We start from the raw sequence: 22,185 nt of genomic DNA, 5'->3' as shown, positions 1-22,185 counted from the left end.
TTGTCAGGCAAGCAGGGCTCTATCCGAGTGGACCTTTATTTCCCCTAGCTGCTCGTGGAACTGAGACAGTCCCCTCAGAATTTTCTCTCCCTCTTCCCAGGGGAATGGGTTAGTTGCTGATAGGTAACCAACACCCAGTCTGACAAGAGGGCTCATGTAGCCATTCCTCCAGACTTAGGGAGTATGCAGAGTCTTTTGGTGAATAGTAACAGAATGAAGATGGTGGTCAGAATGTGTTTTTAATCATGAAATGTAAAGAGGGCAGCTAGGAGAAAGTCTCTCCATTCTACATCCTAGAAGGTGTAGCGGGCATTACTAGATCTTCAAAATCGGTCATGTGCTTTTGAAGTGGTAACCTGCTGGTAGAAAAGTCTAGTTTCCATCAAGTAAAGAACTTGCCGAAAGCTCAACGCATTAGGGAGTATGCAATCGAAAGTGAACTGCATAACAGTTTGAACCACAGCAAAGGCGTTGTGACATGCAGAGAATTATTCGATAATCCCAAAGAGGAACTGAAAGCTAAGTGGGCCAAATAAGGTATTGTTGATGTGCAAAATGTCATGAAAAAGATGGACAGTGATCTGATCCAATCAGACTTCTTTATACTTACATTTAACAGCACCAACCTTCCAAGGACATGTCAAGGCAGATTTCCTTCGCCTCAGTGTGCGGCCTTATGTCCCCAACCCAGTGTTCTGTTACAAATGCCAGCACTTTGGGCACACTGCTCTCGGTTGTAAGGGAGAAGCCATGTGTGCCGAATGTGGTAAGGCCACCCGTGAAGGAGTTGGTTGTTCATGTCCTCTGAAGTGCGTCAACTGCTCTGGGGATCATCCTGTATGTAGTAGGAACTGCAGTGTCTTCCTTGAAGAAAGGAAGATACAGGAGATAAAAATTACAAAGCACATCCTGTATGGTGAAGCCAAAAAGACTTACATTGCTATGCACCCTTCCACATACACTGCCCCCTTTGCTTCCATTCTGAAACACTACACAAGTGGAAGTTGCTAGTGTAAGTCCAAGCACTTGTGTTTGTCAATGCTCTTGTGCTGCTGCAGCTATTTTGAAACTCATATCCCCGAACATCATATAAGGCTGTGGTTGCCACTGTTGTAGAGCTCACTGCCCCTCCAAAAGTTCACTCTGGTCCACTGTCCAGTGCTGCCACTACCGGGGCCAGGGGCCATGGTTGTGGCTCTGAAGGTGAAGGCTACCCAGATAACTGCTGACAGAATAAGCAGTCTGATGATGTCGCTGTCGCTCTCTCTGACATCTCTCATGATTTTCACCAAGGAAAATTCACCAAAACAGCTGTTGTTTTGAGAAGCTATTTTGTTTAGATAAAAGTTTCGGCATCTCAATAATGCCATATTCAGGTCCCAATGCACCTATGCACTCCATGTATAGACAGGCAGACATATAGATTCTTGCATTACTGGAGCCCTCAGTATATGGAGTCCGCAAAATCATTTTTGAATGTTTACTCAAAGGTTTCACTGAAGTCTGTGAAGAACACACTCCAAAAACAAATTCACTGAATCTGGATATTGAGGGCACCAGTTATGCAAGTATTAAAATATCTGATTGTCTATATATGGAGTGCATAGGGGCATTACTGAAATGCCGAAATTGGTTTTGTAAATAAAATATTTCCTCAAAACATAGAGCTGTTTTGGTGATATTCTTTATAAATATTTAACGGGCTGCTGTCAATATCCACAGTGGGTTAACAGAGATCTCTCATGATTCGTCTTTGGAGCCGATGGACTGTGATGTCAGCCTAGGACATGCTTGTCACCCCAGGACTGAGACTCCACCCTTTATGGGCTCCCCTCCCCAGTGGAAAGATGGGCTGAAAGTGCTAACCCTGTGGTAAATGGCTCCCACATGGCAGTGGAGTGTTAATGGGTTCAGGACACATGTGGAGGAACTGAAAAGCCTAGCACGGGAATGCCCCCTGTGCTTGTGTTTGCAGAAAACACAATTTAAAGTGTCTGATACCCATGTAATATGGGGCTATACCCTGCATCATAAGGTTAACCTGACTGGAAAATGGGCCCAAGGGAAGGGTTGCTGTTTGTCAGTAACACACATCACTCCTCTGCTCTCTTATTGGTTACTGACGTGCAAGACATGGTCCTTGCACTTTTTAAGGGTCATAAGATCAGTATCTACTCACTGTAATTACTTCTGCAGGAAGCAGTAGAAACTGAGGCGCTCACAGATGTTATGCAACAACTCTCCTGCCCGTTTCTCGTACTGGGTTATTTCAATGCCCATAATGTTTTACGGGGCTTGTACTATACTTGCACTAGGGGTCAAGTCTTGGAGAACAGTGTGATATCTCAGTAGCTGTGCATCCTCAACACAGGCGGTGCCACTCATTTCTTGGGTGCTACTGGGTCATCCTCAACCACTGACCTTTCTTTCTGCTCTCTGGACCTGGCAAGCCCTGCTCAGTGGGAAGCAGCTGATGACCTTCATTTCAGTGACCACTTCACACTGTGCATCCACTAAATTGGTGGAGCATTGCATCAACAGAAGCCACTAAATGGATGATCATCAGGGCTAACTGGATACTGTCCAGCAGCTGACTGTGTTTGAACACCATAACAGTGCTCCGGAGTTGGTGGACCACATTACACGGGTGATCCATCATGCTACAGATTTATCCATCCCAAAGTCCTCAGGTCACCTTGGGAGGCAACCTGAACCTTTGTGGACTGATGGTGCTGCTGAGCAGTTTGGGACAGGTGAGCTGCTCTCTGATGATTTAAATACCGCCCAACAGCAGACAACCTTACAGCCTTTAAAGTCGCGAAAGCCAAGGCGCGACATGTAATTAGGGAAGGTAGCAAAAAGCCATGGCAGGTGTTCCTGGACTCTGTCAATAGTTCACTTGCTCTGTGAAAGTATGGGAAGACATCAGTAGGATTTCCAGTAAACACAGTCATTTTCCAATAGGAGCACTGCTAAAATAGGGATGACTTCAAACAATGCCTGGAGACATCACTCAAATGATGGCAGAGCTTTTTGCAATGACTTCTGCCAGTGCCAGCCAGGATCCATTGTTCTGCTGCTATCGTGCAGCAGCAGAGAGGTGGAAGTTGGCCTTTAGAAACAACAATTCTGAGTCTTTACAACTGCTCTTTCTCCATGTGGGAGTTGGATTCGGCACTATCTAATGCTCATTATACTGCACACAGTCGCAACCAAATTTGGTAATTAATGCTTTGACAGTTACTGGAGAGTCATCATTATGGGCTTTGCAGGAAAGACCCAGGAGCGAATGGTTAATCATCGTCTAACTGGTTATTAGCAACCAGGCGACTTATTAGCCACTCTCATTGTGAATTCCAGAGATTTTGTTCCACTGTCAACAACCTGACCCTGCTGTAGGTGACTATTCATCAGACTTCCGTACATAAACATCTTTGTTTTGGTATATTATTTGCCATCAGTAAGGCATACTGCACTACTTGGAGACACTTTATCCTTATGCAGATCCATCAATGGGGCTTTTGTGGTTGGCTCATCATCTTCGTATGGTCTTTCCTGTGGACTTTTGTCTCCTGAGTTGGTGACATGCTGTCAGATCATTTTGAACAGGAGAATGGTGTTCCTCAGGGCAGTGTTTTAAATGTTACCCTCCTTACCATAACCTTAAACAGAATCACGTCTACTGTAAACAGTGCTATACGTTGTTACTTATTTGTGGATGCTTCTGGAGTTTTATGTTGCTCCTACTGTGCGGTAACAGCAACTCGTCAGTTGCAACTTGAGGTTAGAGTAATGGGCTGCAAAGACTGGTTTTCAATTTTCTGCAGACAAATGTGTGTGTGCTCACTTTAATAACTCTCATTGCATTTTTAATTTACCTGACTCACCATTCTACATTTTAAATAATCTGTACAGTTTTCGGGCCTTATTTTTTACTTCAAATTGTGTTAGTTATCACACCTGAGAGACCTGAAAGCCACTAGCCAGAACACAGAAGGCATTGAATATCTTAAAGCGTCTTAGCCACAGGTCTCCAAGAACGGACAAGATGCATCTACTCCAGTTTTATACAGCTTGCATGCGATCATGTCTGAATTATGGGCATATGGGTTAGTGAAACCCCCTTATCTGAAGACTATTGATGCTGACCACCATGGGGGGATTCAGCTGGCCTAGGTCTGTACAGGTCCACCCCATTACTCAGTCTCTACTCTGAGGCTGGGGAATTGCCACTCACCGTCTGGCAGCAGCTCTTGGTGCGTCGGGGATGTAAGTTCCTCATTGCACCGAATTCATTTGCACACTATACTGTTCTCGTCAATCTCTGAACAGCCTTTCTCCATTCGTCCATGAGCAACAAGGCAATTTGGGATCCATGTGCAGCATGTGTTGGAGTCACTTGGTGCGGAGCAAGTACAACCCCAACTCCAGGGTTGGCTGCCCGCCACCCTGGTTACTGCAGAGGCCAAGAGTGATTATAGATTTATCTCAGTACAGGAGAGATTGCGTTTCTGCTTATGTTTTTAATAAATAGTTTTCTGACATTTTAACTGAGCACTACAACTCAGTAGCTGTTTTTACAGATGTGTCTAAACAGAGGGACTCCATGGGTTGCTCTGTTGTTTTTCCCAACCATATCCTCATGATCCAACTACCTCAAGGCTTAAGTGTTTCAGTGCAGAATTATACACAATCTTACTGGCACTGGAGCAAATGAGACATGTTTCAAGTGCTAAATTACTTGTCTATTCTAATTCCCTTAGTGCCCTCCTTCAGCTGGGAAAGGAGGTGTGTTTCTGCTAGGTGCCAGGGTACATGGGTATTGAGGGGAACAAAAGTGTGGATATAGCACACAAGGAGGCATGTCGCGATTCTCAATTGGTTCATTTGTGCCATCCCCTTGCATGCTTTTGCTGGATGTTGAGGCACAGGGTCATGCGTCAGTAGGAAGGAGAATGGCTGAAAGTCGCAGATAATTAACTTTGTCTCGCTAAGTCCACAATGCAGCTATGGTGTACCTCCTTCCAGTCACGCAGACAGAATGAGGTTCTCTTTACTTGTCCTCTCTTACGTCATAGTCCTATGAGGTATGGCTCCAGCGAGAAGACCCTCCAGTATGTGATACTTGTGGTGTACACTAAGTTTTACTAGGCTTTGTTTTATTTTTTGTACCCAAGGGCACCAGTGCACTTGCAGACAGATTTGCCATCTATCGAAATGCTCGAATATTGGCTTAGTCAAAAAGCAGCTGAAGCCAAATCAAACAAGTGCACATTGCATGATGTCTGCAATGAAAAACAGATTTCACACTAGATGTCCTGCATGGTGTATGTTTCATGATTGGAAATGGAAGTGGGAACATGGAGAGTTAATGTCTGTGAAGGAGAAATACAAGCATATTGCAATGCATGTGATGGAGATCTTCAAACTCCACTATCAGGAACGCCATGAGCAAAACCAGAAGTGAGACAGTTAAATTTCTCATGATTTGATGCCTGTGACATTTGGGTCTTGCACTGGAAGCATAAAAGCAATACTGTAAGCCGCAAAGACAAGCATTTTGTTACAGTGAAAATGTGCCACAGCAGAGATGACATCCAGAAAACTGTAGAGGACTGGCAACAAGCAGCTTGTCCAGTCATGACAGCGTACCACAGATGCAAATATCTAAAACACCAACGAAAATAGGTTGAGCAAGGAGATGTCTGTGGGCCACACCCTTCCAACTAGGTGTTCTAAAGATATTGTGGGGGTTGTATATTCCGTTACGCAACAACCCATACATACACTGTTGTTCCATTGCTTTCACAGACAGTCAAACTTGCTACAAAGCTGTTTTTTGTCCTTCAAGAGTCTCGTTCTATGAGTACTCATACACATCTGTCCGTGATTCCAGCACCAAATTTAATTATTCACTCTCACACCTCGGGCAAAATGACCAAAGAACTGTTCAGGACAGTTCTACGAGAAACTGTAGTGGAACAAATGAGTGGAGAGAAATTTCCGCTAATACTGGTTTCTTATGGGCCCCACAAAGACGCCAGTATTCTTCGTGACCTGCAAATACAAAACAATCTACCAGAAGACAAAATCACCGTTCACATAATTCCAGCAAACACAACCTTGATTTGTCAACCATTTGATCTTCATTTCTTCTGAATGTACAAGCATATGATTCGTAAAATATCCAATGCTGCTCGAGATTCTTCAGAAGAGATTAGTTTGCAACAGTGGAATAATCTTCTTAAGCTGCAATCCAATGATCAGTTGTGTTCTCCACATTTCTATTATTCTCACTGTCACAGGTGGATAACGGCTAAACTCGTTGAAACTTCAACAAAGTTCTGTTTCAGACAAAATCTTTCATTCTACAATCTACAGAGTGGATGCACAAATGTGGGATTCATTAAATGTGCTTGGTGTACAAAAGTAATTTGCTTCACACATTTCTTCGTATGCAATCTATTGTGTTCTGCCCATTCGTCTGATATAGGGTGTCTAGGAAGCCTCCTTTCTGGGATCGCTAGACAACAGTTCAAGCAATGGTATTAATAGATTTTTGTTACAGTAGGATAAATGACAATACTTAACTTTGCGTATTCCCAAAGGCAATGGCGACTTGCAAATAATCAGTATCCTTCAGCATATACAATTCCAATGCAAGCAAAACAGTACAATTCGTAAGTCACTGCTGTTGCATTCGGAGGAAGTCTCATCTTTAACTCGGGCCATGGCCAGGCAGAGCAGTGCTTATATTCTCACCTAGATGCTGCTCCTGTCTCGGTGTCATCCTAGAGAGTGGTCCGTCAGCGTACTATTGGCGACATTGTCTCACAGTTCTCTGCGCACTTCTTGCCCGATGTGCCAGTGCTTGATGTTATGCCAAAACACAACCATTATAGTTGAAGCTTTCTTTTGCTGTATGTATGCTTGAATTGATTACGATACTAGTATCATTTGCAAACAGAACTAATTCTGCTTGTCGTATGTTAGATAGATCATTTACATATATGAATGACACATTGTGTGGAGAGAGAGAGAGAGAGAGAGAGAGAGAGAGAGAGAGAGAGAGAGAGAGATTGTGTGTGTGTGTGTGTGTGTGTGTGTGTGTGTGTGTGTGTGTGTGTTTTTCTTATTTTGTTTATTATTAGCACTATTAGTTTTATTGCTGTTGTTGTTGTTGTTGTTGTTGTTGTTGTTCTACTACTACTATTACTTCCTCACATGTGATGCAATTGTTTGTTTATTTTGAAAGCAGACTGCTAAGAGGACATAGCTGTAATCTTCAAACAGCCTTTTACATGTCCCTTGTAACGCTTTCACACATAACACAGTAAAAAAGAAATTCTAGTTTGGTGGATTTGAACCCAGGACTTTTGGCACAACAACCTAACACTCCAGCAACTCACTCATGGAAGTCATATGAATAAATTATTCTCAGATATGCTTTTGCTGTGCTTTGGTAGTTCTGGTGTTACTTTTAGTTAACATTTACACCCATCCTGCTGGACGACAGCACATAGTACGAACTAAATCAGAGACTTAATTGATACTCTATCGACATACAATGTTTGGTCTAGATCTGAAGTGTGGAGGTTTGGATGTAAGTGCAAATGTGACTCAATTAATTGGTTTTAGGAGTTCCAAAATGAGCTTTTTCAGGTTTAAATCCTCATCCCTATTGACACCTAAGATTTTGAAGTTTCCATCCTATTTATTATTTCCTCACCATGTGTTACACTTATCATAGGTGTAGTCCCCCTAGATGTGAATATGCTTTGTCTTTCTAAAATTGAATGTGAGATCATTCATAGAAAACCGGGCAATGATACTTCTAAAAACATTGTTTACTCTGTCTTCTTTTGCTGTATGTATGATTAGATTGATTACAATTCTAGTATCATCCACAAAAAGAACTAATTCTGCTTGTTGTATGTTAGACAGAAGATCATTTACATATATGACAAGTAATAGTGGACCTAAAATTGAGCCTTTGGGAACTCCATGTGATTTCTCCTCAGTCAGAATAAAATAACTAGAAAATCATTTACAAATACAAATTTTCAAGAACCAGTATTTTCTAAATAATCTAGTTATATTCTTCAGTCCCTATATATCACTCTCTTAGAGACCATAAATACAGAAGTAGACTAATTAAAACATGGACAGGAACATTTGAGCACTCTTGCTTCCTGCACTTCATACACATTTGTAATGGGAAGAAGCCATACTAACGTGTGGTGCTGTTCTGAGCACCCTCTGCCATGCACTTCATAGTAGTTTACATAAAATTTACTTACATGTAGATGGTCATGAGAATCTGACACTTCTTGAATATAGGAATGACCTGGTACATTTTTGCAGTCACTTGAACACTTCATCCTTCACTGACCTATCGTAAATGGCTGAGAAGTTTATAGAATTGTATACGTATGCCATGTATTAAGTGATTATAGTTTATTTTCTGTCCTGCAGTCACTTTTTTTAGTATGTCATTTTTTATGTTTGTGCAGTGATTTAAAGAATAAACTTCAGTACAATCTTCCTCAATAAAACAAGAATCTCAGAACAGTCTTTCTCAGTGAAACAATTTCAGAAAAAGGAGTTCAGTGTTTGGACCTTCTGTCATCCTCTGTTTTGATGCCATTATGGACTCTTGAGTATGCGGCGGGATGGATTTGTTCCATTTATTGACTTTACATAAGACCAAAATACTTTGTATACAAACACTTCTTAGGATTTTCTATAAAATCAGTAAACAGAATTTTCCTTTAAAATTCACTGAACATTTGATGCAGGGCTCTTCTTAGGCTAATTTTAACTTTGTTCAGTGTTTGTTTGTTGACAAAGCTTTGGTTATGTTAAATCTGCAGTGATGCTTACTTTTCTTTTGGTGCTTTTTTCCAATGCATCTCAAACCGCAATGTGCCTTTCCCACCCTCTGTAACTTTGCTCAGCACATACCTATCTGAGACATTTACCCTACCTATCTGAGACGTGTGGTACAATGTCTGGAATTTTGATCCTTTATACTCAAGATTTTCAGCTTCAAAGATGAATGTTTGATGTTGATTGCTCTTGTAATGTAAAATGTTTCTTGTTGCACTTATATGGTGTAAATATTACCTTACCTTCTTTACGTTTCTATTACTTCTGTAGTCATTGATGCTACAATGGCTTTATGGGCACTGATTTCATGCTCTACACTAACTGAGTTTGAAAGTTTGGACCTGTTTGTAACCAGATCTCAGATGTTACTCTGATTGAATCCTCAAGATATTTTTGGGTAAGACATTTAGAACACATTCAGACAACTAACTGCCAATATCATGTGACTACCCCAGCCAATAGTTGTTAAGTTGAAAGTTTGCTCTAAAACTATAATGTGACCATTAAGTATATGCACAATTTACTACAGGCTTTCCCTCAAATGTACCATCACTTCTGACCTGAACTTTCTAAAGATTTTCCCAAAAATATTTTGCCAGTGCTGATTGTGAAGTGGGGTGGGGGGTGTCAATAAAAGCATCCATCTATTATGTTTGATCTGTCATGAGTACTACCCAATTTTTTTTCACATTCAGAATCTGCACTTACCTCACTGGGTATTATCAGCAGTTGTCTTCACCGATGCAGCTAGGTGCTTGTAACAACAGGATGGCCACAGAACTCGGGTGTCGGGCATCATTGCTGACGACACGAGTCACGATTTGCAGCATGGTGCACCCAGTGTTCTCCATCGTTACTGGCAATCTCTTGCCCTCACTCCTCCTATCCAAGCAAGCATACAGAATGGACCCTAGCCTTCCTTCCCAATCTACCTGTTCGAGAAACTAATGAGTTTGAGATGAGAGAAATATTTCTATTTAGGCACAAAGTGGACATGTTAGTTCATGAGAGAAAAACTCATTCATCACATCCCTTTGATCTATATAGCGACAAACAGTTAAAGACAAAAAATGAAAGCATAGTGTTGAAAAAGCAAGTCATGTAAAATCCAATCGTATTAATGTCTCATCAACTTCTCCTTCTGAAATCAAAAAATTTTATATTCTCTCAAAAATGAACGATCGTCTGGATATAACAGTGTTTTTAACAGAGTACGAGAGTTGTTCCCATATAATAAATGGTGTCGTTTCTGGAATATGCAATGCATCATTAACTCAGGGCCTCTTTCCAGTTAGATTGAAATATGTCATTGCTAAATTGGCTGTAAGAAAGGTGATAGGAGACATGTCAATAACTACAGACTTGTTTCACACTGTTTTCCAAAATTTTTGAAAAGGCATCGTAGTTTAGAGTAGTATTCCATCTGAGCAACAATAGTATCTTCAGTGAATCACAGTTTTGATATAAGAAGAGTTGCTCATCTGAAAATGCCATTTACTGTTCATTCACGATATTTTAAGAGTTAAAAAAGTAGCACCAGTTGGTATTTCCTGTGACCTATTTAAGGCATTTGATATTGTGAATTACAATCTTCTCTTAGATAAAATGGGCCTTCATTAATTACTAAATTGCAGCTGTATATAAAAATAATACATCTTGTAAATGATCATCATATAGTGATATTTACAAATGAATGTGTAATAAGAATGCAAAGTGACTCATTCAACATCACTATTATCAATCATATTAATGAACTAACTGTGCCTGAGATCTGCCCATAATGTCTTCAAATGAAACACTCCCATTTACATTTATTTTTGTCTTCATATTTATTAGACTGCCAGTTAGTGCTATGAAAGTGCAATAAAGGGCTCTTTTGTCAGGGTAATCCGTAGCCAGAAGTCACTCACTGCGACTTTGAGGACTTTCTTTGACATTTATACTGCTGTTCACTAGACAGTGCTTGTTGTTTGGATTTATTGCTTGTTATTTTTGTCGTAGTGTTGTTTCAATTTTTATTGTCCCAAGGAACTTACAGCAATTTTAAAATCCACATTGTATTTGGGTTGCATATTGCTGATTTGCATTACCAGCTCCACCATTGCTTTGTGATATGAAATAAGTTTGTCTTTCTGGAGGTAACTGGTACTGAATTGTGCACAACAAGCTGAAAGTTGACAGTGCAATGTAAACTGAAATGTTTTGACATGAAATACAATCAGTAAAGATTTTCACCCATCCTATATTGTTGTTTTATATCAGTAATTATAGCAGTAGCATTATTGAATGATTTTAAAGCAGTCTAATAAAATGCTGTGGTTAAACAGACTTCAAACAGCTTGTCATGGCATGGCAGCTCATGTAACTTCTCTAACAACTCAGATTGCTCTGCCACATGGCCTTTCCATTCCTCTCACTCCAAATCCCCTTTGCCACACCTAGTCTATGGTCCCCTTGGAAGAGAACTACACACATCCCCACAGTTTGAAGTAAACAGAGTTTTTCGCCTTACCATGTAGGCATATTGCCTTAATCTCTGTAAAGCTGATCTTACATTGGAATTTCAGTGCATTACCAGCTCCACCACTGCTTTGTGATATGGAATAGGTTTGTCTTTCTGAAAGTAACTGGTACTGAATTGTGTGCAACAATGCAGAATTCATTGTGTAAATTGCCCTCCCAGGGGGATCACCACTCTTTTGTGAGTTCATGCTTGGCTACAATCGGGCCCCAACCTTTGTAACAATTCCTCCCTTCCTTGCTACATGCCTGTCCTCCTGCTATTCCTTTTTCCCTCCCTTGGGGAACATGTTGGGGATGTGTGTTCTTAATTTTCAGTAGCCTGACATCAGAACAGTCCCTCCACTGTTTTTTCTTTGTTTCTTTCTTTCTTCATTCTCCATCTCCTATCCTTCCTCCGCTGTGGCATTTGAGGTTCCTTTTTGTTTATTCTTCTTGCATGTGCACTCCTGAATGCTGACCCACGCGTCTGGTGACATGTAAAAGGTGACTGGGTAACCCACAATTCCCAGTTGGAAGGAGCGCACCATCAGAGCTGCTTGCAGTTATGGGAGATTTTGTTGCAGGTAGCCAATCACCAGCTTGGTCTTTGTGTACTAAATGAGAACGGAATGAGGCTGAAGATTCAAAGACTCTCCCAGCTGCATATCAGTTTGTCGTGGTATTGCATACCAGAGGTGGTCAGTCCTCTGCTACAGTTAATCCATTTTGTGGTGTCACCGCCAGACACCACACTTGCTAGGTGGTAGCCTTTAAATTGGCTGCGGTCCGTTAGTATACGTCAGACCCGCGTGTCGCCACTATCAGTGATTGCATACTGAGCACCGCCACACGGCAGGTTTAGTCTAGAGAGACTCCCTAGCACTCACCCCAGTTGTACAGCTGACTTTGCTAGCGATGGTTCACTGCCTGCATGCGCTCTCATTTGCAGAGACGACAGTTTAGCATAGCCTTCAGCTAAGTCATTTGCTACGACCTAGCAAGGCACCATATTCAGTTACTATGTATCCTGAACAGATAATAATGTGAATCATGTACCGTCAAGAGCGGCGTTCATCATTAATGCATTAAAGTTAAGTATCAAACTAATGACGTCCGCTTTCTGAATTCTCATTCCTTGTCATGTTCCAGACCTCACGTCAGTATAGTTCTTCCCTCCTCACGCCAGCCTGCGTGAGCTAAAACGCGTGCATTTTGGCCTCCTTTTGTAACACGGTATTGGCTCTTCAGCCATCACAACACATTATTTGTTTATGCAATGCACTTTGTTTTTGGAGACTACTTGTACTTCTCAGGCACAACAACTGCTTGCAGCTTCGCTCCTCAATGGCTATCCAGTTCATGTCGAGGCCCATCAGATGCTGAATTCTTCCAATGGTGTTATTTACACTAGGCTGCTTGATGGTCTGACCAAGGGAGAAATCCAAACTGTCCTCTGATCAGGGTGTCAGTGCTGTCCTTAGGGTCATGAAAAAGGTTGATGTGTCCTTTGTGCCTACATGCACTCTTTTTCTCATGTTGGATAGAGTAGTGCTTCTATCAAAGGTCAAAGCAGGCTATGAATTCATAACCATCTGACTGTACATTCCTAACCCAATGCGCTGTTACCAGTGTCAACGTTACAACCATACTCAAATGTCCTGTTGAAACCTGGCCAAATGTGCTACTTATGGTAGGGATACTCACAAGGGTGATTGCCAGCCGCCTCCTCCCTGTTGTATCAATTGCAATGGCGACCATGCAGCCTCCTCCCGAGACTGTCCCGCGTATCTTGATGAGGTAGCCACCCAGGAGATATGGCTGAAGGAAGAAGTGCCGTACCCTGTCGCTTACAAGCTGTTGGATAGTCGGAAGCTCTTTTGTTTTACCATCTGGCATTTACAGTACTGTTCTTGCTACACCTTGCTCCAAAAAGGATGCCATGTAGACTTGCGATCTCAAATTCAGCACTGCAGAGTAAAATCACCCAGAGTCATGGTAGCACCCCATGTCCTCCTCCAACAATGTACCAAGCCACCAAATTTTCGCATCTGACGGCGAAATCACATGCTACACAACTGGCAGGCCAGAAAGAACAGGAGTACTCTTGTGAAGACTTCTTATGTCCCTCCAGCCAACAAACACCTGAGTCTTCATCTGCCAACTGCAAAGGCTCCAAGAAACCAAACAAAGAAAACAGTCATCTCCTTCACCAACTCGAACATCCTCTTCTTTGATGGTGTCCCCCCCCCCCCCCCCCCCCCCCAATGATTGCCTCATCTGGCGGACTTCTGTTTCGCGGGTGCGCACTGCCAACCATTTCTCTGAACTGGAATTCACTGGCTGACCCAGTGCGAATGCTGAAACCTCCGTAGACCTCATGGAGTAGGATTCTCCAACCTCTGCACACTGTAGCAGTGGCTGGCACTCAGCAGCCACTGAGGTGACACCCCTACATTTTTTCCTTCCTCCTCTTTCCTCATCATGACTCTCCTCCAATGGAACATTCACGGCTGTAGGTCCAACAAAGAAGATTTAAAGCTGCTCTTGGAATTGCAGTGTCCACTTGTTCTCAAACTCCATGAAACAAAATTGTGTCCTCGCGACAGCTTTGACCTCTGGCATTTCTTTCCATTGCACTTTGACACCCCCCACCCCACCCCTCCCGTGGATGGCATTCCACCTCATGGGGGAGTCAAATTGCTCATCCTGGATAATGTTCAAAGTCAAATCACTTCACTGAACACTTGATTGCAAGCTGTTGCATTCCACATTTTCCTTCCTCACTTCATCATTTCTCTTTGTACTGTCTACATTCCTCCATCATTTGGTGTCACCAGGCTGGCCTTTCTCTAGCTTATTGGGCAACTCCCTCACCCCTTTTTGCTGCTTCGTGTCTTTAATGCGTACCATTTCGGGGCTCTACCATAACCTGTCCAAGAGGTGCCCTCTTGGTTGACCTTACTAATCAACTCAACCTCATCTGCCTTAACACTGGAGCACCCACATTCCTTTCAGACTCCACGCACATGTGTTCCCATTTGGACCTCTCATTTTGCACTGCTCAACTTGCCCATCATCTCAATTGGTCAGTTTTCTCTGACATGTACTTGAGCAACCATTTTCCGTTTGCTGACTCCTACCCCACCTATTTGCAAATCCAATGGGCAGCTTTCTAGGAGCGACCGGAGGCTTTGCTCCTCCCTGGCAACCTTTGATGAACAACATTTCCCCAGTTGTGATGATCAGGTAGAATACCTTATGAATGTTATCCTTACCACCGCAGAATATTCCATTCCTCGCATTTCATTTTTACCGCACCATATTCAAGTCCCTTGGTGGACTGGGTCATGCTGCAATGCAATTCACGCGCGGAGACGTGCTCTCTGCTTTTTCAATCATCATCCTACAATGGTGAACCACATTCGTTATTAACAGTTGCCTGCACAGTGTCATCACATTCTTTGGGTTAGCAAAAAAGCCAGCTGAATTTCATTTACTAGTTATTTTAACACTTCCACACCCTCTTCCAGCATTTGGGCCAGCCACTGACAGCTCTCGGGGATCCAAGATCCATTCTCAAATTTCCAGCCTGACTGTAACATATGATGTCATAGTGGACCATATTGCTATCTACAACATCTACAATCATGAACGCAACAATGTCACCTTTACTGTGCGGTAGCTAGATCACACTCTCACTTCCTGCCGATCTTCTGCCCCCAGTGCCAGACATTGTTCACATTCAGGTGTTGCAGCATCTTTCTCTCGGGCAAGCACTTTCTCCTTCATTTTTACGATAGCATCTAAGCAGATGGCACATTCCCCAGATGCTGTTGTGAGGTCACTCTCATACTCATACCTAAGCCTGGTAAGAAGAAACACCTTCCTTCTAGTTACTGCCCAAATCCTCTCCCAGGTGATGGAACGTGTGATTCATGCCCGGCTGGTTTCGTGGCTCAAGTTTCGCAATGTACTAACCATTGCACTTTGTGGATTTGGAGTGGGTTGTTCTGCAGTTGACCATCTCATTACTTTGTCAACCCATGTCATGAATGGTTTTCTGTTGAAATCCCAGACTGTGACCCTGTTTTTTGATTTGGAGAAAGCCTACACTGGAGGAGTGGTATCCTCCATACACTCTACACATGTGGCTTCCAAGGCCGCGTGCCTTTCTCCTTCAGAAATTTTTCGTGTGGGTTCTGTCTTCTTGGACACCTTTATCCAGGAAAATGGTGTGCCTCAGGGTTCCGTCCTGAGCATCGTCCTCTTTGCTATCGCCATTAACCCTATTATGGCCTGTCTCCCACCAGGCATCTCCAGCTTTACTTTTCGTTGATAATATTGCCATCTATTGCCATCTCCCTGCACTTCTCTCCCTGTGTGGCTTCTTCAACAATGTCTCGATTATGTTTACTCATGGAGCATCGAGAATGGCTTTTGCTTTTCCACTGACAAAACTGTTTGTATGTATTTCCACTGACAAAACTGTTTGTATGTATTTCTGGTGGCAAAATTGGTGTCTTCCGCTGTCTTTACATCTTGGGCCTATTGTTCTTCCGTTCACTGTAACAACGAAATTCCTGGGGCTCATGCTCAATAGGAAGCTTTCTTGGTCATCCCATGTGTCTTGCCTGGACCACCCGCTGTACCCGGTCCGTCAATGTCCTCCTATGTGTCCTCAGCAGTACTTCCTGAGGAGCAGATTGGACCACCCTCCTTCATTTGTACCGATCCCTTGTCTGTTTGAAACTAGATTATGGGTGTTTTGTTTATGCATCTGCACATCCATCCATCTTATGCCGCCTAAATACAATCCATCATTGTGGCATCCATTTGGCCAACTTTTGTGTACACTGATGGCTCTTGGACTGACTGTGATGTCGGGCGTGCCTTCGTCATTGGGGGTCAACCATTTTCAATATCGGCTTCTGGAACATTGCTCAGAATTTACAGTGGAGCTCTTTGCCCTGTATCAGACCATGCAGTACTAGGCAACACAAGCTTTTCAATTGTCATTTGCTCCGACTCACTCAGTGCCCTTCTGAGCCTTTGTGTCCTGTACACAGTCCATCCCTTAGTGCAATGGGTCCAAGAAAGCTGTCACTTGCTTATTCTTGATGGAGCCACTTTGATGTTTATGTGGGTCCATGGTCACGTCGGTCTGACAGGAATGAGGCTGTGCTTACACTCCTCCCCGTAGTCCTCCTACCTCAGCCCGCTAGTTCTTCCATTACTTCTGATGATCCTGTATTGCCGTCTGTCTGCAGGTGGTGTCCCTTTGGCCTTACCACTGGTCTTTCCTTCATGGAAATGAGCTCTGGGAAATTAAACCTTTCTCCGCTGCTTGGCCAACCTCCTGTCAGCCTGAGGAGATCATTTTAGCTAGGTTGTGCATTGGGCTCTGTTGTTTTAGCCATTGTCGTTTGTTAAGTGGTGATCCACTGCCTCTTTGTGCTCATTGTCACCAACCTTTGATAGTTCACCGTTTCCTGATGGAATGCCCCTTTTTTTAACCACTGATGTTCTAATTTGTGTTTGCCATCCAAGTTATTGGCTGTTTTAATGAATGATGTGTGGACTGTTGACCGCTTTTTGCGTTTTTCCATTGTAGCAATAAGGGGAATGACATTTAATCTTTAGTTCAGGACCTCTGTTGTCTCTGTGGCATATGTCGTGGACCTTTCTCCAAGAGGAAGTCCTTGTTTTTAGCTGTCTTTCATTCCACCAATTGGCTTAACACAGTCGCTTTTAATTCCTTTTTCATCTTATTGTTCTATGGTTCCGACATGGATGTTTTGATTCATTTCCAGCTGTTACTTGATGTAATGATTTTTATATTAATATTAATTTTCATTTCTATACATGCAGGATGATTGCTGCAATGAGTCCTGAGGACAGCTGGGTCTGTAAATGGCAGCGAATAAGTAAGTAATATTTAAAATTACGTTACAGAAAATACATTGTTGTTTATACTTAGTTTTATTTATTTGACCTAGTAATCTGATAAACCAATTTTTTCTGCAGATAGGTTCACTAAAGGAGTATATGCAATATCAGTGTCTGGTCGCCTGCCAGCTGGTATTGTGAGAGAGATGAAGAGCCGAGGAATCACGTATAGATCTCGAGACACCAGCCAACGCTGAATTTCTATCCTTCAGCTGGTGTGATTTGGACTTCTGACACTTTATATGGACAATGAACTTATTTTATTTTGATTGTTTTCACACACGTATGACCAAAAAGTATGTAAATTTCTTGATTTTGTAAAGTTGCTACTAGAATAAATGACTTTCTGGAAAATGCACTGAGCTTTTATATTCACTATACTTCTCTTGATCTATGGGTTATCATCTCAGGTAGAAATTACAATTCGATAGAATATAGAATACTGTTTTTTGTCTGGTTGCCACCGACTTTGCAGATCAAGCGATGACAATTTTATTTGAATAGGACTGATAAAGCAATTCCAGGCACACAGTGGTGTGCCACCTTCAGCTCCTTGTGTTTACAAAACTCGCAGGTGTTTGTTGCTTATGCTAATCTCTTCTAATTTTAGATGCCCCGTATGAAGCAAATGTAGTAACCGGTCTGTGTTTGGAGGGAGGCAGAGCATCTTCAGTGTATACCAGTGTATCATTCTCCTCTCTGTTTCAGTGTATACTAGATGTCACTGGCTCCCCATACGTCCTTCCATTTGCATTTAACAAAAGTTAGACAAATAAACCACGGTTTAGGTTCTACATAGGACAGAGTATTCATTTGTAAAGTTTTGGTACTGGCATAGATACAAATAAAAGAACATAATTCATCCTAGCTTTTGAAACTTAGTTTCTCTCTCTCTCTCTCTCTCTCTCTATATATATATCTCTATCTCTCTCTCTCTCTGTGTGTGTGTGTGTGTGTGGGGGGGGGGGGGGGGGATAGATTGGTGAAGGATAAAAAGGTTACTTGGACCCTGGGATGATATGAACCTACTGCTCTTCTAAAGATAAAGCTCATTGTCTCCTTTTGTTCTCACAATAGCAGGCTTTCTGACCAACCAGCCCTTCCTTTTAGCCTTCCCCAATTTATCCTTCCCTCCTCCCTAGGGGAGGAGTTACTAGTTTCAAAAGTTTGATTGGGTATTTACTGCTGTACCTCCCATGGGGAAATGATTCATAAGTAATAATAAGACACAGGTAAATGAGAGCAAGAGGTTATTACAACCACAGTAGAGAGACTTAATTATAAAGGAAAACTTCTCAATGAAAAATAATAAAACTTCCCAGACATTGACAGGCATATGCCTGGAACACACAGTGAGTAAACATAGTGGGACATGAAGACTATGCCACTGATAATCCCCAATGACAAGGTTGAGCATTTAGTGTAGTTGGCCAACAGGTATGTCCTGGGTTGTAGCTGGAATGTCTTAGGTCCTGTTGCGGTGGATTCTGACCGGGCTCTGACTGATGGGCTGCTAAGAGTCAGCAGATAGATTGGCCCAGATCTCCAGTAAAGTGAATTGCGAACATGTTGGCTTGAGCCTCCCATATAGCCAGGGCACAGTGAAATTTGTGCCAATGCAGTTCTGCACACGTGACATGGCTGAGGAAATAAGTATCTGGCACAGAGGACATCAGATGGCGCTCCCCCTGCGGGTCCAGGGGTTAGAATAGGCCCACAGTATTCCTGTCTGTCGTAAGAGGTGGCTAAAAGGAGTCTCACACTTTTCGGCCCTGTAACTTCAGGTCCCAATTTATGGTTTGACCTCCCACTTTCCAAATTCTACAGAAGTGCTGGCCATATGGGGAAGGAAGCCTTATGTGGTGTAAGAGTTATCCATAGTGCCCTTAGATTCGTTCTCCTGAACCTCTTCTCATCATGGCTTTGCATCTTCACCTACAATTCAACTATCTCGGCAAGGACACTTTTTGGGGTAGGTCATCTTCTTCTGTTGTCTCCTGTTCTCTTTCACCCCATGACAGTATTGGATTTCTCTGTGCCCAGTATCCAGTACAGTAGCCTGTCCATTGTGGTGAGGCTGTCATGTACTCATTTGGTGGTAGTCCCTTGACAACACAGGGATCGCACTGCTGATGCCTGAGCTGTAAATTCACCATGTATGCCAAGGAGTAGATGCCTGTCTTCGTGGGGCATCCTGACTCCCAGCAACGGCCATCATGCCAGGTGGCCTTTGCGGTGGCTGGGTGGCGCCCGTGGGGAGAGCCCCTGATCGGAGTGGGTGGCATCAGGGCGGATGACCCACAATAAAGTGGACAAAGTCATCCCTTGCTGGTGACTGAATGGCACCAGCAGTCTCTAAGAAGGGCAAGTTCAAATACAGTGCTGACAGGCGTGATCCTTAATCGTTTGCCTCTCTTGCTACACCATGGGAGGAACATAGGGCTATAGAAACAAAAGAGCCATATTTGTCTCAGTATTTAGTCTGTAGCAGAATGGATGGGGACTCCTTTCTACGTACGAAGTCTCAATTTTTTCTTGAACATCTTGAGGACAAGTTTGGGGAAGTGACACACTGTCCAAGATGAGAAACACTGCAGTCTTGATTCAGACAACCTCCCCAGCCCAATCCCGGGCCTTACTTGCTTATCACAATCTGCGTGATATTCCTGTTTCCACCACTCCCCATAAAAGCCTCAACATGGTCCAGGGGATTATTTTCCATCATGCAGTCTGACGAAGATCTCTGCACCAATTTAGAACGGCGAGGTGTTCATTTCATCCAGCGTGTTCACAGGGAACCCAAAGACAACAGGGTTGCCACTGGTGCCTTCATCTTCGCCTTTGAGGATGATTCATTGCCTGAAAATGTCAAGGTGATTGTTTACTGCTGTGACATTAAACCATACGTCCTTCCCCCCCATATGGTGCTTTAAGTGCAGGACATTCGGGCACATCTTCCCGCTGCACTTCCAGTGCCACATGTTGACACTGCAGACGCGTTCACCAGCTTATAAAAAGACGGAAACATGAGTGCTGGGAGAGGTATGTCTCAACCATTGGGTGCCATATTTCACCTTCCCAAGTCTGGATGAAGATGAGACATGTTTTTGGTTACCAGACCCCGACAGGTGTCCCTCGCATTAACATCAATGGTATGTTACCTACCGACGCAAATGGAACTGCGGAGCACTTTGCTGAGCACTATTCTTGAATCTCTACATTGGAGAACTACCCCCCAGCCTTTTGCACCCTCAAATGGCTGATTGAAAGGAAAGTCCTCTCGTTCACTGAACGTCACAGTGAACCGTATAGTGCTCCATTTACTGAGTGGGAGCTCCTCAGTGCCCTTGCTCATTGCCCCGACACAGCTCCTGGGCCAGATCGGATCCACAGTCAGATGATCAAACATTTCTCGTCCAACTAAAAGCGATATCTCTTTGTCATCTTCAACCTGATCTGGTGAGATGGCATCTTCCCTTTGCAATGGCGGGAGAGCACCATCATTCCAGTGCTCAAACCTGGCAGGTACCCACTTGATGTGGATAGCTATCGACCCATCAGCCACACCGACATTCTTTGTAAGGTGTTAGAACGTATGGTAAGTCACCAGTTGTGTTGGCTCCTGGTGTCATGGGGCCTACTGGTTCCATGCCAGGATGGTTTCCGCCAGGGTCGCTGTACCACAGATAATCTTGTCCCTTGAGTCTGCCATCCGAACAGCCTTTTCCAGATGCCAACACCTGGTTGCCGTCTTTCTTGATTACGTAAAGCTTACATTACCTGGCGACATTATATCCTTGCCACATTGTATGAGTGGGGTCTCTGGGGCCCACTCCTGATTTTTATCCAAAACTTCCTGTCGCTCCGTACTTTCCTTGTCCGTGTCGGTGCCTCCCACAGTTCCCCCCGTATCGAGGAGAATGGAGTCCTGCAGGGCTCTGTATTGACTGTCTCTCTATTTTTAGTGTCCATCAACAGTCTAGCAGCAGCTGTAGGGCCGTCAGTCTCACCTTCTCTGTTTGCAGACGACTTCTGCATTTCATACTGCTCCTTCAGTACTGGTGCAGCTGATCGGCGCCTACAGGGAGCCATTCACAAGGTGAGGTCATGCCCTCTAGCCCACGGCTTGCAGTTTTCAGCCGCAAGGTTGTGTGTCATGCACTTCTGTCGGCATTGTACCATTCATCTGGAACCAGAACTTTACCTTAATGATGATCCAGTCATGGTAGTGGAGACATATCGATTCTTAGGACTGGTTTTCGACACTCAATTGACTTGGCTTCCTCATCGTCAGCCTGAAGTGGAAGTGCTGGCACCACCTCAATGCCTTCCACTGCCTGAGCAACACCAAGTGGGGTGTAGATCGCTCTATGCTGCTGCAACTCTATAGAGCCCTTGTTCAATCCCATCTTGACTATGGGAGTCTAGTTTATAGTTCAGCAGCATCCTATGTGTTGCATTTACACAACCTAGTGCACCACTGCAGAGTTCGACTAGCGATGGGAGCTTTTAGGACGAGTGTACTACTGGAGGCTGGAGTCCCTCCATTGCAGATCAGATGTGCACAACTGCTCGGCACTTACGTAGTACACATTCGTAGCTCTCCTGAGCATCCAAATTATTGTCTCCTTTTCCCAACCATGGCAGTTTATCTCCTGCATTGGGGTTCGCATCCAATCCCTTCTGTCTAAAGTGGAGTCCTTCCCTTTACCACCTCTACTTGAGATCCATTCACGTACACCTCCATGGTGTAAACCTAGGTGGTGTAAACCTAGGTCGAAGCTTTGTCTGGACCTTTTGCATGGCCCTAAGGACTCAGCGTTCCGCTGTCACTTCCTTTCGATTCTT

The 22,185-nt window shown here is 43.4% G+C and overlaps 1 protein-coding gene across 1 annotated transcript in view; it reads left to right on the top strand.

The window, feature by feature from the left end:
• The window catches only part of LOC126239703 (transcription elongation factor SPT4-A), a 31,926-nt gene extending 14,235 nt beyond the window's left edge, over positions 1-17,691 (top strand). Inside the window, exons 3-4 of the mRNA XM_049947878.1 lie at positions 17,260-17,315; positions 17,416-17,691. Coding sequence (XP_049803835.1) covers positions 17,260-17,315; positions 17,416-17,534 — 175 coding nt within the window. The 3' untranslated portion in view covers positions 17,535-17,691. The remainder of the gene's footprint in view (positions 1-17,259; positions 17,316-17,415) is intronic.
• The last annotated feature ends 4,494 nt before the right edge of the window (positions 17,692-22,185 follow it).

The sequence above is a fragment of the Schistocerca nitens genome, chromosome 1, assembly GCF_023898315.1.
Source record: "Schistocerca nitens isolate TAMUIC-IGC-003100 chromosome 1, iqSchNite1.1, whole genome shotgun sequence".
In the NCBI taxonomy this organism is placed as follows: Eukaryota; Metazoa; Arthropoda; class Insecta; order Orthoptera; family Acrididae; genus Schistocerca; species Schistocerca nitens.
This window is presented reverse-complemented; position numbering and strand designations above follow the sequence as displayed.